The sequence below is a fragment of the Sarcophilus harrisii genome, chromosome 4, assembly GCF_902635505.1.
Source record: "Sarcophilus harrisii chromosome 4, mSarHar1.11, whole genome shotgun sequence".
Taxonomy (NCBI): Eukaryota; Metazoa; Chordata; class Mammalia; order Dasyuromorphia; family Dasyuridae; genus Sarcophilus; species Sarcophilus harrisii.
This window is the reverse complement of record NC_045429.1, coordinates 9129581-9142360: the sequence shown is the minus strand read 5'-3', so window position 1 is coordinate 9142360 and position 12780 is coordinate 9129581. Positions and strand designations below refer to the sequence as shown.

The window sequence follows — 12780 nt, the reverse complement described above, 5'->3', positions numbered from 1 at the left end:
CTCAGAGAGGAGACAAGTGAAACAGTCTAGCATTATGGGTGAAGGACAGGCTTGGATTCAAACCCTACCTCTGACAGGCTGGCTGGATGACCTGGACCAACTGCTTTGTCTCTGCCATGCCAGGAAACTTTCTAAGACTAAGAGGTTACAGAGCAAGACCTTCTCCCGAACTTCTTCGACAAATGAAATCACAGGCCCTCTCCATTTTTTAAAAAAATACCACATAAGAGAAAATGACAAGCTTTAAGGTAGCCAAGGAATGCTCCTTCCTTTATAGGTAGAGTGAGTTCCCCAATGCAGAGGGATGGGGAGCTCTCCCCAGCACAGTGTCCAAAGAAAACAAATTAATTGATGGCATTCGGGAATCCCCTTGGATTCCCAAACTGGGTAGAGTTGACAGAGGAAAACTTGTCTGACTAAAAAGCACAGAGGATAAGGCATGAATAACAGGCTGCTGGGGGGCCTTCGCACCTACACACACATACATATACACACATACATCCACACACGTGTGCATCCACACACAGAGATCTGCTAGGTTCTTTTTCCTTCTTAAAATTCCTTCAAATTCGCCCTCCCCCAAAGTATAACAGAGACTTAGGGGAGTCAGTTAAGGGTAGCTAGCTGATATTAAGTCAGAACTGATTGTACTGACAGGTAGGCACCAATCAGGTGCAGAGGAGAACTGATAGCTCCTTTGTTCTCAATTTAACAGATAGATATGTACAATGGAGAACAAACTGAATTTGGAGTCAGGGGTTCTTAGTTCACAGTCCAGCTCAACTACTTTTCTTTATGTAATCTGGGTCAACTGAGTTATCTTTCAGGGTCTCAGTTTCCTTATCTGTAAAAAGAAGATGATACCCAAGATGTTACTAAGGGGAGAAGGACACAGGATGCTTCTGCTTTGAGCTGATGTAGACCAGGTTTAGTCTTGGCAAAGCCCAATTCCAAAGAGAGGTGTTCTGGCACTTTTTACTTCCTTCCAGACTCCACCTCAGAGGCTCAATGAAAACCTGGACAACAAAGGTTGGATCCGGTCACATCTGGGGCTTCCCCTTAAACAAGGGAAAGGCCCTGAGCATATGAATAGATGCCAAGTATAGGAAAGCTATTTTAAAGTTGCTTTACAACTTAGCCTTCCTCAGTGAGCATGGTCAGGGAAGAGGGGCTCCTTCCCCAGACAATATCACATCTGATCCCTTTATTTAGGATTGTAAAGGACTTCAGGCCATCTAGCCCAGCCCCTTTATTTATAGAATCTCTGGGAGGCCATAGGAATACATAATAAGAATCAAAAGGGGCCCCAGAGGTCAGTTGAGTCTGAGGCAAACAGGATGAAATGAGTTGTCTAGGGTCATACAGCTAAGAAGTGTCTGAGGCTAGATTTGAACTCAGAAAGATGAGTCTACCTGACTCCAGGCCCGGTGAACTATCTACTTTGTCCCTCAATGTCCCTACAATGGCCTTTGAAACACAGTGACTGTGTGGCTACTTTCCCTGGATGCTTTTACCAAAATTAACTGGGAAAATTTCATGCAAAAGAGACCTAACATTGGTAAAATTATAATTCATAACCACTCTGAAGAGCCTAGTGTACTAAGCTGAAAAATAAAGCTGTTCTACCTTCCTCCCCTTCTCTCCCAAAACATTCTGGTTGGGACAGGACAGGGATGCCTTGTCTAGGACCCATAAAGAACCATTCAGCCATATAGGATTCTGCTTTCTGACTATTTTGGAGGGCCAGAACTTATTCCAAAAGACTCAGAATTCTAGACAAAGTAGAAATTTGGAGACCTGAGTTCAAATCCCTCTGCTCTTTAGAAGGAATTACTTTCATCAAAACTTTCAGGCACATATTTGCACACACATGTATATGTTTACACATATGCAAAACACACACACTCAATGTGTGTGTTTTTTGATGTTCATGATCATCTTGTAATCCTGGTTTTACAGATAAGAAAATGGAGGCTCTGAGAGATGAGTGACCAGTTTACCAGTAAGTGTCTGAGGCAGGGTTTAAACTCAGGCTGGCCCCAATAAACAACTTGGGCTCTACCCATTGGGCTTGGGGTAGTCTAAGAGCACTTGGGAATACATTAGGCGCTCTATACAATTAAATGAAATCATATTTGTAGAACACTTAACATAATGCCTGACACACAGCAGACACTTAATAAATGTTTATTCCCTTCTCCTTCCCTCTACACACAGTAGGAACTTAACAAATGTTTGTTACTGTCAAACTTCTCTGAATTTCAAAAGGCATTATGGCCCCATCTAATAAATGTAGTGATAACAACTAATCTTGGCCCAGGCAAAATTCAGATGGGGCACTGTGGGAGCCAGGAAAAAGCATTATTCCCAACTCAGTCAAAGACCCAGACTCAAATCCTGGTCCTCACTATGTTAGAGATCTTTCCCACTTAACTTCCCTAGGAATTTTTAAATGAAGGCACTGGATTAGTTACCTTGGGGCTCCTATTAGCTCTAGACCTAGGATCTTATGAAGCTCCTTTCCCTTTTGGCCAGTGTGGAATATTAAATGCACCGTCAGATGTCCACGGATATGCATATTGGATCCAACTAGCAGCCAACATGGCTGGATGGATAGAACTCCCAAGCTTGGAGTCAGAAACACCTGATTTCAAATCCAGCCCCAGACACTTCTTAGTTGTGTGACCTTGAGCCCTGTCTGTCTCAGTTTCCTCCATTGTAAAATAAGGATCAAAACAGCATCCATCTCCCAGGGTTATGGAGACGGTATCTGGAACATAGCTGGCACTTAATAAATGTTTGTTTCTTTCCTTCCTTTCCCTCTATTTCTAGGGTACCAAGGAATGAAGAAGAGAGGAAGATGGAATATAGTTAGAAATCAAAGGTGATATAAATACAAAAGTCATCAAGACTTTATAAAAATTTGAGTTTTTAGGCTAGATATCCCTTAACTTCTCTTTAAGCTTGAAAAGTCAATAATTCTATGAGTTCTGGAAACCAGTGGTCCCATTTATTCCTACCGAGGCCCAGAAATTTATTAATAAGAGCACTTTGGCTGTATGTCTTTGGGAGAAAGTTACTCTTGTCAGTGACAGCCCCAGATTCTTCCTATTAACTCTTCCTCTGACCCAGCTGCTGCAAACATCATTAATTAAATAGTTGACTTTTAATTGCGCTTTACAAAGCATTTTCACATACAGGCTCTCATTTGATCTTCACCACTATCCCCCTGAGGGTAAGTAGGAAAAATATTAGTCCCATTTTATAGATGAGCAAAGTCAGGCTGTGAGAGCTTAGGTGACCTTGATTAAGGTAGCAAAGCTAGTGAGTGACCCAGAGAAGGACTCATAGTATTTAAATACCAGTAAGAGACATTAATGGTCTTTTGATGCAACAGTCCTTAACCTCCTTGTGGGTCATGGATTCCTTTGCCAGCCTAGTGAAGCCTAGAGTCACTTAGAATATAAAGGTCCATGCCTACTCTCATAAATGAAGAAGGTGCCAAATTTAGTTAGGGTTAGTGAAAGTAAGGAGGGATTTTTTTTTTTTTTTTATCCCCAATCAATTTCACAGATTCCCTGAAATCTATCCAAAAGTCTTTGAGGATTCATGGACCATAGACCAATGGACCCTGTCTAGTTGAACTTTCTTATTTTACAGAAGGGGAAACTGAGGCCTAGAAAAGGAACTGATAAATATCATCCCACAGGCAATCACGGAGAGCTAGGATTTGAACGCAGATCTTCTGATTTATAATGCCTGCCCTTTCATCCCACCACTAGCAAGAATAAACTAATTGACATTTTGCAATTTGATTAAAAAGAGAAATTCAACTTTCCCACTTGGATATGATAAATTTGATATTAACTTATATATATATATATATATATATGTGTGTGTATATATATATATATATATAAATTTTTATATATAAATATGATAAATGATAAATTTGGGAGAGCACGGCTTTGTAAAATGTATACAGAATGAATAAAAAAAAACATCAAGGTGGATTTTGTTTTCATTTGTGGAGGGATTGAAGGTAATTTCCTAACTCCATCCCAACTGCTTGGCTTTCCCTTTAATATGGTAACAGACCAAAGAATCCCCTGGCAGTCTTTACCATGAAGTTTAAATGCCACCTCCTCTAGGAAGTCCTGATTTCCCTAGTTTGTCATAATTTCCCTTCCTCAAACAATCTCACACAGGAGGCCTCAAAAATCTTAGTGCAGTTTTAAACTCAATTAAGTGCAAATTGAGCAGGTGCCTAAGAAATGCAGGATGGGTTTGACCATTATCAATGGGACTTTTCCATTTGTCAAGGCCTCCCTTTAATAGTCAAAGTTGGGTGGTGTTCCATCTGGCTGGCATCTTGTAGTTTTTTTAGGCTTTGGTTTGTTGGAGCAGAGGAAACAGGCTCAAAAATCAAGAGAGATATCTCTTTTCCCACAAAATTTTTTTCTGTATTTGATACAATTTCTCTGAGTCATCTTCATGGATGTGGAACACTATGGATGCTAGACTACAATGAAGAGGAGTCAAAATTTCCAATCCTAACTTTCCATCTCTTAGAGCTTAGTGACCTTCATTTGCCCAAATCTCACCAACTAAAATAAAGCTCCACAATGATTGGGGATCAGCCTATATCACCCAACTGCTTTTAGGATTGGATGGACTAAAGTGAAAACCCTTTGTAAAGCACAGAATTCCATGTAAAACAAAGGGGGTTTGAGTAAGAAGAGTCCTTCGAAAGCCATCTAGTCAATCGCCTCATTGGCTCTTGGAAGGAAAGGTAGGTTTTTTGTAGTAGTTTTTAGGGACAAAATGACAAGCAATTATTAAATGTCTATTATAAAAATCTGGAACTCAATCTTGTAAAAATGAATGTTAAAAATGTCTGGACATGTAATGGGGGGGGGGGGGGGGAGGGAGGAAGGGATAAAATATTATTTTAAAAAGTTTCTGGGACAACTAGGTGGCGCCAGCCCTGAAGTCAGGAGAACCTGAGTTCAAATCTGGTCTCAGACACTTAATACTTCCTAGCTGTGTGACCATGCGCAAGCTACTTAACTCCAATTGCCTCAGCAAAAAAGTTTCTTATGGTAGGTCCTGAGAATATGAGGACAAAGGAAATGGACCTTGTCCTCAAGAACCTTTCCACTAATGGGGAAAACAACAAAGTAAACAGAGCTGGAAAGGCAAGAGAAATCCTATTCTAGTGACATGGTATGGAGATGAACTGGAAGTACCCTAGAGCCCTAATACTTCCGGATCTTTTAATCCTGTCCACAGTTCATTTTGTCTATATTTGCTGGCGTGTAATTTCCTCCCTTGATTGCAATCTCCTTGAGGGAGGGACTGTCTTTTGGTTCCTTTTGCACAGTGACCTTCCACACAATAGGCACTTAAATAATGTTGATTAAAATGAACTGAAAGCTCACCTGTGAGGAACCCATGAGCCAAAAAATTCATATATCAATACCAGTTAACAACTGCAGAGGGGGGAAAAAAGGCTCCAATGGGCAAAGACAAAAGGATATGACTAAATTATTTTCCAAAAAAGATGGATATGGATAAGGGAAACACAAGCTCTTTCACATTAGAACTAGAAGGAGAGAGAGAGAGAGAGAGAGAGAGAGAGAGAGAGAGAGAGAGAGACAGAGAGAGACAGAGAGAGAGACAGAGAGAGAGAGAGACAGAGAGACAGAGACAGAGACAGAGATTATTTACAATCTAATACAAATCAACACAAAGCAAAATTATACAAGTAACCACTTACTCCCAAGGTGGTAGAAGGGCCCTGAAGTTAGAATTATGGATTTGGGAGCCAAGCTAGGACCTCCGGATCTGTTCTGGTCTCATCACTCTATATGTACAACCTGAGATTCAGAGAAATAACTTGCCCAACTCGCAACTACGTCTCCTAATTTCTAGGCCGGCGCATTTCCTCGTCTTTATCATCTAATCCTTCCTGCTTTGTCTTTCCGTTTCCCCTTCATTTAGTCATTGACACTGATAGATTGTAAAGTATTTTAAGTGACATTGTTATTAAAAAATGAAACAGGCGGGCACCGTAGCTATTATTATTACCAGGTCCATCTTGCAGCTCGCTTACTGGGTTTCAGAGAAGTAAAAGGATCCGACCAGGGTGCCACAGCTGCAGTCAGAGGCCGGACCCCAGCTGACGAAAGGCCTCCTGCTCCCCAAGTCCAGCCCCGTGTCCTGCCTTCCGAGGGCAGGGGCCGAGTGGCCGGGTCGCAAGGCAGGTGAGTATTAAAACCTTCCTGCTATTCCCAGAGCCTGCCTGGGCCCCGTGGCACCTGCAGCCCCTCTGTATGGGGGTGCAATTATATTCCCCACCCCCCAGTCCTGTCTAATTACAAACCCCTGTCGTGAGTGCGTGTCTCTTCCTTCTCCCAGACAGGAGTCCCGCTGACTTCAAAGGGAATTCTAGATCGTCGTGGGGGAGGGGAGGCTGCTGACTTGACTTTGTTTCTTTCCTGAAAATGTCTGCAAGCACAGGCTAAGCCGGGCTTTAGGCAAGTTAATAATGATGTCTTTGGTTCCCAAGGTGGAAGCGCCCCTCACCCACCTCCTTAGGCTCCCGGGGAGCTGGAAAGCACTTAGGGTATAGCAGCCACCCCCAGGGGGCAACGGGAGGCACCAACGTGCTCCCCCCAAAGGGACGGACCGCTAGGGCCCGCCACTCTGGGCTTTGGTTCAGCCCAATGGGCAGGAACCACTTGGGAGGGAACCACCCGGTGGGCCCCTCTAGAGCAGAATCCTGCAGGAAACAATCTCGGCTGTGGAGGAAGATCTGGGTGTGAATGTGCCGCTTCTTCCCAGAGGGGATCTGAGCCATTCCAGAGGCAGAGATAAGAGAAGCCACTAGCCCAGCCCCCTAACCTCACCCTACAGGAAACTGAGCCCCAGAGGCACGAAGGGACCTCCCAGGTTTACTCATGGGATAAAGAGCAGGCTCAAACTGCACCCCAGCTGCTTTGTCTACAAACTGGCCACTCCTTCCGCCTCTTAGGGGCCGGGGGGATGGGGAAAACGAAAGAATGGGGCAATCCCTGCCCTCAGCGGGCTGATAGTCTAAGGGAAGAGGGGGAATGGCGGATGTACAAGAAAGGAAATAGAAAATAAATGCAAGATCTTCCAGGAGAGGGCCAAGTTTTAGGGCTCCATTAGCACGATGGAAAGGCCTCCACCGGTGCAGGTGGGTGGCTCCTCCGAAGCAGCGGAGTGAAGACAGTTGCCCAGAGCTCTGGTCTAGGATGGGCCATGGAGGACCTGACCCAAGGTCTTCCTGGGTCCAAGGCATCTCCTGAACTTCTACCACATTTGCTTTCTCTTTAAAATGGTTAGAAAGAAGTCTGGACTTGGGATTTCATTTCCTCAGAGATCTCCCCATTTTCTAAGGCAGGGCAGCACTTCCTTTGCAATCTTTATTCTTCGGGGCTGCCTAAGGGCAATGTGAGGTTAAGGGACTTACCCAGGGTCCCACAGCCAGACTTTCAGAAATCATGCTGCCACCAGCACTCTGCACATTATTCTGCCTCTATTCCAAAAGAACCATTGGAGAGGGAGAGAGAGGCAAAGAGAAGGAGGAAACAAGATGGGAAAGTCCTCTAGGAGGAGGAAGCCTAAGGTACTGGCCAGTTTCCTTTTCTAGAAAATGAAAGGGCTGGGCTACACAATCTCCGAAGCCCCTTTCTAGCTCCGAAATGGAAAGCCACTAAGAAAAGAAGTTCCCCCCTGCATTAATGCTAAGTGCTGACCAGGAAGGCTATTTCACTGGACTTGGAACCAGGCTTTTGACGCGAGTTAAAGCCTTAGACACTTAGTAGTTGTGTGACTCTAAGCAAGTCACTTAACATCTCTGCCTCAGTTTCCTTCCTCTGTAAAATGGCGGTAAGAACTATAGGATGTCATGAGGTTCAAATGAGATATGGCTTTAAAGTGCTTTGCAAACCTGAAAAAACCTATATATTACTACAAACGATACTATATATTAGTATATATAGTATACTATATAAACTCACACTATATATTAGATATTAAAAAAAAGAGTTGACAGGTTTAGAACGTGTTTGCCATGTCTGATCTCATGGGCTGCTCGGCACAGTTCCTTTGCACACAGTTCCCCTTCGCACACTCTGGGAATTGCTACAGACGAAAAACCAGTCTGGGGAAGGTGAAGCAGCTCGCTGGGGAGAGGAAGGCCCACGGGGCCGGGCCCCTCCTGTTGCCAAGCACGCCATTCTCGCTCCCAAATGCCTTTTCCAGCGAGCGGCCCGCTCTCCGGCCCGGCTCTCGCTCTGACCTTCATCCTGGTATGTGGCAAGGGGGGCAGTACTCACCCTACTCCACCACCCCGCGGCAAACCTGCAACAGTTGATAATGGACTCCTAGAGGCGAGGAGATCAGTTTTCAACACACACACACATACAGAGAGAGGGGGGGAGAGGGAAGAGGGAGATAGGGAGAGGGAAAAAGGGGGGGGGGAGGAGAGAAAGGAGGGAGAGAAGAGGGGAGGGAAAAAGGGAGGGAGGGAGAGAAAGAGGAAGGGAGGGAAAGTGAGAAAGACAGGGAGAGGGAGAAGGAGAGGGAGAGACAGAGACAGAGAGACAGTGACAGAGACAGAAACAGAGAGACAGAAAGAGAGACAGAACCCGAGAAACTCCGTCTAATCCGTGCCTCCGCTTGTGCAGAAACCTCCGAGAGGATGAAGGTCAGACGGGGATAATAGGCCAATTTAATTCCGAGCTCACAAGGTGTAAGCAATTTTAATTACGGTCTGCCGCTGAAATCACACAAAGATCGGATGGCATCTCGCTGCAACTGCTCATCAAGGGAGACGAGAGGCTTGTAATTGTAACCGGCGCAGAATCCCGGCCAGCGGCCTCCAGGAGGGAGGCAGGGAGGGAGACAGGGGAGCCGCCGGCGGCGGCGGCGGCGGCGGCGGCGGCCCGGGTCCCGCCGGGGAGAAGCCGAACCCAGGCGCGGCTGGGAAGGCGGGGAGCCTCGCCCGCTGGGAAGCCGGGCTGCGGCAGCCGCGGGGCCGAAAGCCGGGGCGTGGGGCCGGGCCCGGAGCAGGGCTTCGGACAGCGCGGCCCCAGGGCTCCCCAGCCTCGTCCGGGCCGAGGCGCGTCCGCCCCCCACCCCCTCCTCCCCTCCTTTGTTCAAACAATTTGCCCGGATGTAGCGGCGGTTTGCAGGACCAGACAGACTCCTAATTAGTCTGCACCAAACCCGGCTCCGCCGGGCACCGAGACACTCGAAGACCTCCCGAGTCCGGGGAGCGGCGGGATGTCGGGCAAAATCGCCGCTCCGGAGTCGGGGGGCCCCGAGTTCGAATCCCAGCCTGCCCCTTTAGTCGCTGCGTGTGTCCCTCGGGCGAGGAGATCCTCGGCCTATGCCTCAGTTTCTACGCCTGTAAAACGAACGGAGCAGGAGGCGCCGGCACCTCCGGAGCGCCTGACAGCTTCGGAGCTAGGCTCCGGGGAGCCCCGGGGCCGCGGCCCAGGGACCCAGAGTTTCCAATCGCGCTCCCCTCCCCTCCCCCAGCGCTTCCCGTCCGAGGAGGCGCCGGGAGCCCCGCGGCTGGCCAAACTTTCAGCAAACGAGCGGGAAGCAGCGCCCCGCCCGGCCCCCGCCCGCTGCGAAGTTCGGGGAGGATGGGGTCCCGGGGATGCCCGGCGGCCGCGGGGGGCGTGCGAGGCGGGACGCCCACCCCGGCCGGGAGGGGGCGGCCGGGCCCGGCCCAGCCCGCACCCGGAAGGAAGCCGGGACGGCGAGCCTGGTTTCGCTTCCAGGAGTCCCCGCGCTGGGGCCGGAGGGAGGAGAGGATCTCCCGGCGCGGATCTGCCCGCCGGCCCCCCGGCCGGGCCGGAGGCGAATGCCGCGGGGGGGCGCTGTCAGGGCCCCCAGTTGGGGCAGAGCCCCGATCCCAGCTCGGGAAGAGGGGCCGAGCGGACTTTGGGGGATCGCGGACGGGGGAAGACTTGCTGGAAAGTGGAGGGGAGCAAGTGGACCCCCTCTCGGACACATTCCCCCCTCCGCCCTCCCCCCTCCCCCTTAAGCTGCCCCCAGCTGTGACCTCTCCGAGTTGTCTGTCAGGGGCCCGTCCCAGGCCTAGGGGGCGGGGGCGCAGCCGGCGCCGACCCGCAGCCCCCCCGGTCCCCGCGGCACACCCTGACCCTCGGGCTGCACCCCTGTCCGCAATCGGTCCCCTCCCTCCCTTTGGATCCGGGAGGCTCTTGCCTGCCCCCGAGCTCCCAGGCTCGGGGGCGCTCCCCAAAGTGGATCACGTCGCCCTCCCGGAGCCGGAGGGGAGGAGGGGGCGGCGGGGGCGGGGGGAGCGGAGGGCGAAGGAGGGAGAGCGGAAAGAAAAAGAAATCAAGTTTGGAGGCGAGCGCTTCCCCGGCCGATCCCCGTCGCCATGCTTAGGATTCCGGGCGCCCCCCCTTCCCTCTTCTTTCTTTCAAGTAGATACTGAAACTAGGCCAAAACTTTTCTTCCCCTGCCTTTCTCTTAGGCACTAGACTGAAATGTGCCCCACGGAGCCCCATGGAGCCGGGCTTTCTTAGCGACAATGGGCAGACTAATTAGATCATAGAAGCGAGCCAGTGATACTGTAACTAGCAGCCAAACAAGAGCGGAGGAGAGAGCGAGGAGGAGGCGAGCCCCGCCACTGACGGAGCGACGCGGGGAGACCGGGCCCCCGGGGAGCCGGCGCGGGGGCGCCCCCGGAGCGCGGCGGGGCCGGGAAAGTTTGCCCCTCGTACTCACCGATCAAGCCTCCCACCAGGAAAGCGATGACTTGGAAAATGAGCAGAATCCCCCCGACAATGCAGAGCTTCTTGGTGCTCATGTTCTCTATAATTGCCCCAGCCATATTTCCGCCTTTCCCCCCACCCCGGCTCCTTTCTCTCCCCGGGCTTGATGGCTCCGCGCGTGCGGGAGGGGTGGGCTTCTCCGCGGCCCCCTCCCCTCGGGCCCCTCTTCTTTTGACGCTCCGGGCACCTCCGGGCTCCTCGGCGGCCGCCAAACTTCAGGGGACTAATGCTGGCATGGGCCGGGGGAAGGCTGCACTGATTAAGCACACGAGCCGGCTCGAGGTCGGGCTCCCCCTGTGCCGAGAGCCGTGATTGTGCTCGCTAGCTCGCTCTGCCACGGGCTGTGGACGCTTTAAAGGAGCAGGCAAGTGGATCACATGACTCCTCTCTCTCTCTCTCTCTCTCTCTCTCTCTCTCTCTCTCTCTCTCTCCTCTTCCCCTCTTATCTCTTTCCTTCCTCCATACCTGTCTTCCCTCAATTCTGTTTTCCTTTCTCCTCTGTCCTTTCTCTCCTGCCTTCACTTTCTCTTCCCTCTCCCTCTTTTCTCCTGCTCTCTCCCCCTCTCTCTTTACCTCTCTCGCACTGTGCCTTTTCTTCTCCCTCTTCCAGAGTACCTTCTTGTCTATTTCTGCTTCTTTTCCTTCCTTTCTCCTTCTCCTTTCCACTCCCCCTCTTTTCTCTCCTTCCTTCTTTACAACCTCTCTCCTTTCTCAATGTCTCTCCTTCCATCTCTCTTTCCTCTTCCGCCCTTTCCTTTTTCTTTCCCTCCTCTCTCCCTCTGTATTCTCCCTACCTCTTCTTTTCTTCCTTTTCCCTCAACTCTCTTCTCTCTCTTCCTCCTCCAGTTTTTCCTCTTTCCCCCTCCCTTCATTCTGTCTTCCTCTCCTCTCACTACCCTCTCCTTCCATCCTCTCTTGTCTCCCTCCCTCTTCCTCTCTTGTCTTCTCCCTGTTCGAGATTCGTGCAGCCATTCAGCATCACCCTTGTATGGTAGTGTTCCTTCTGCTACTCCTGCCTTCCGCTTAGGGGGCACTCAGGATGCTGCAATCCACTTAAGCAGCCTTATGTCAGGGACATGCTTTCCCCTCTTTTCTTTCCCTCTCCCTACCCATCCATATTCCTCAAAATTCCCAGAAATTCCCACCTCTAAAGGACATATTCCCTCCTCACTTCCTTTTCAGACTCAGCTCAAGCTCAACCTTCCCCACTGAGAAAGTCTCTGGATTCTCCCACTACAATGGCCTTAACTCAGGCCAAATCACTTTGTACATACTTAAATATGTCCCTGCTGTCTACCCTGAGAAAATGCAACACCTTTAGGGCACTGACTGACTGCCTTTTCTTTTTCTCTGCAGCTGGATGATATTGCCTGGCATTGTGCGAGGCACCCAGTAATCGATTCATAAATACTTGTTGATGAATCGGAGACTTTGAGCTGCCATGACCTTCAATGTCTTTTAGTTCTCTGCTCTTGTTGTACAAATGAGGTCTGGAGTGGGGAAGCAGATCACTAGTAGTGAGTGGCAAAGCTGAGATTTCCTCCAGATCTGCGGTGCTCCTTCCACTGCACTTAGAAGTGCTGCGTTGAGCTGGTCACCCATCTGGCCTCCGAGATAGTCAATCAGAGACTGGGGACTTCTCTGGCCCTTACTCCCTTTCTGCCTCTAGCCCAGCAGAAGTCTTAGAAGGGTTGCCAGGAAATTATTTAAAAGCCAGAGTTAAACAACATTCTGGGACTGTCAACATAATAGTTGCACCAAAACCTGTCGTAAGAGAAACCCGGGCACATATGAATCCCTGGGGGACAAAGACTGCCTCATTTGTGGTCTATGTTCTGAATCTCACCCAGGCCTGTAGATACTTCCTAAAAACTTTGCCGGCCGGTGGATGAAGAGCTCACCCTCTTCTTGCCTGGCTTCATGCACTCTTTAGCTC

The 12780-nt window shown here is 49.5% G+C and overlaps 1 protein-coding gene across 1 annotated transcript in view; it reads right to left on the bottom strand.

Annotated features, from left to right (window-relative positions):
- Window positions 1-10903, bottom strand: part of WLS (Wnt ligand secretion mediator) — a 116577-nt gene extending 105674 nt beyond the window's left edge. Inside the window, exon 1 of the mRNA XM_003767256.2 lies at window positions 10798-10903. Coding sequence (XP_003767304.1) covers window positions 10798-10903 — 106 coding nt within the window. The remainder of the gene's footprint in view (window positions 1-10797) is intronic.
- Between the last annotated feature and the right edge of the window lie 1877 nt (window positions 10904-12780).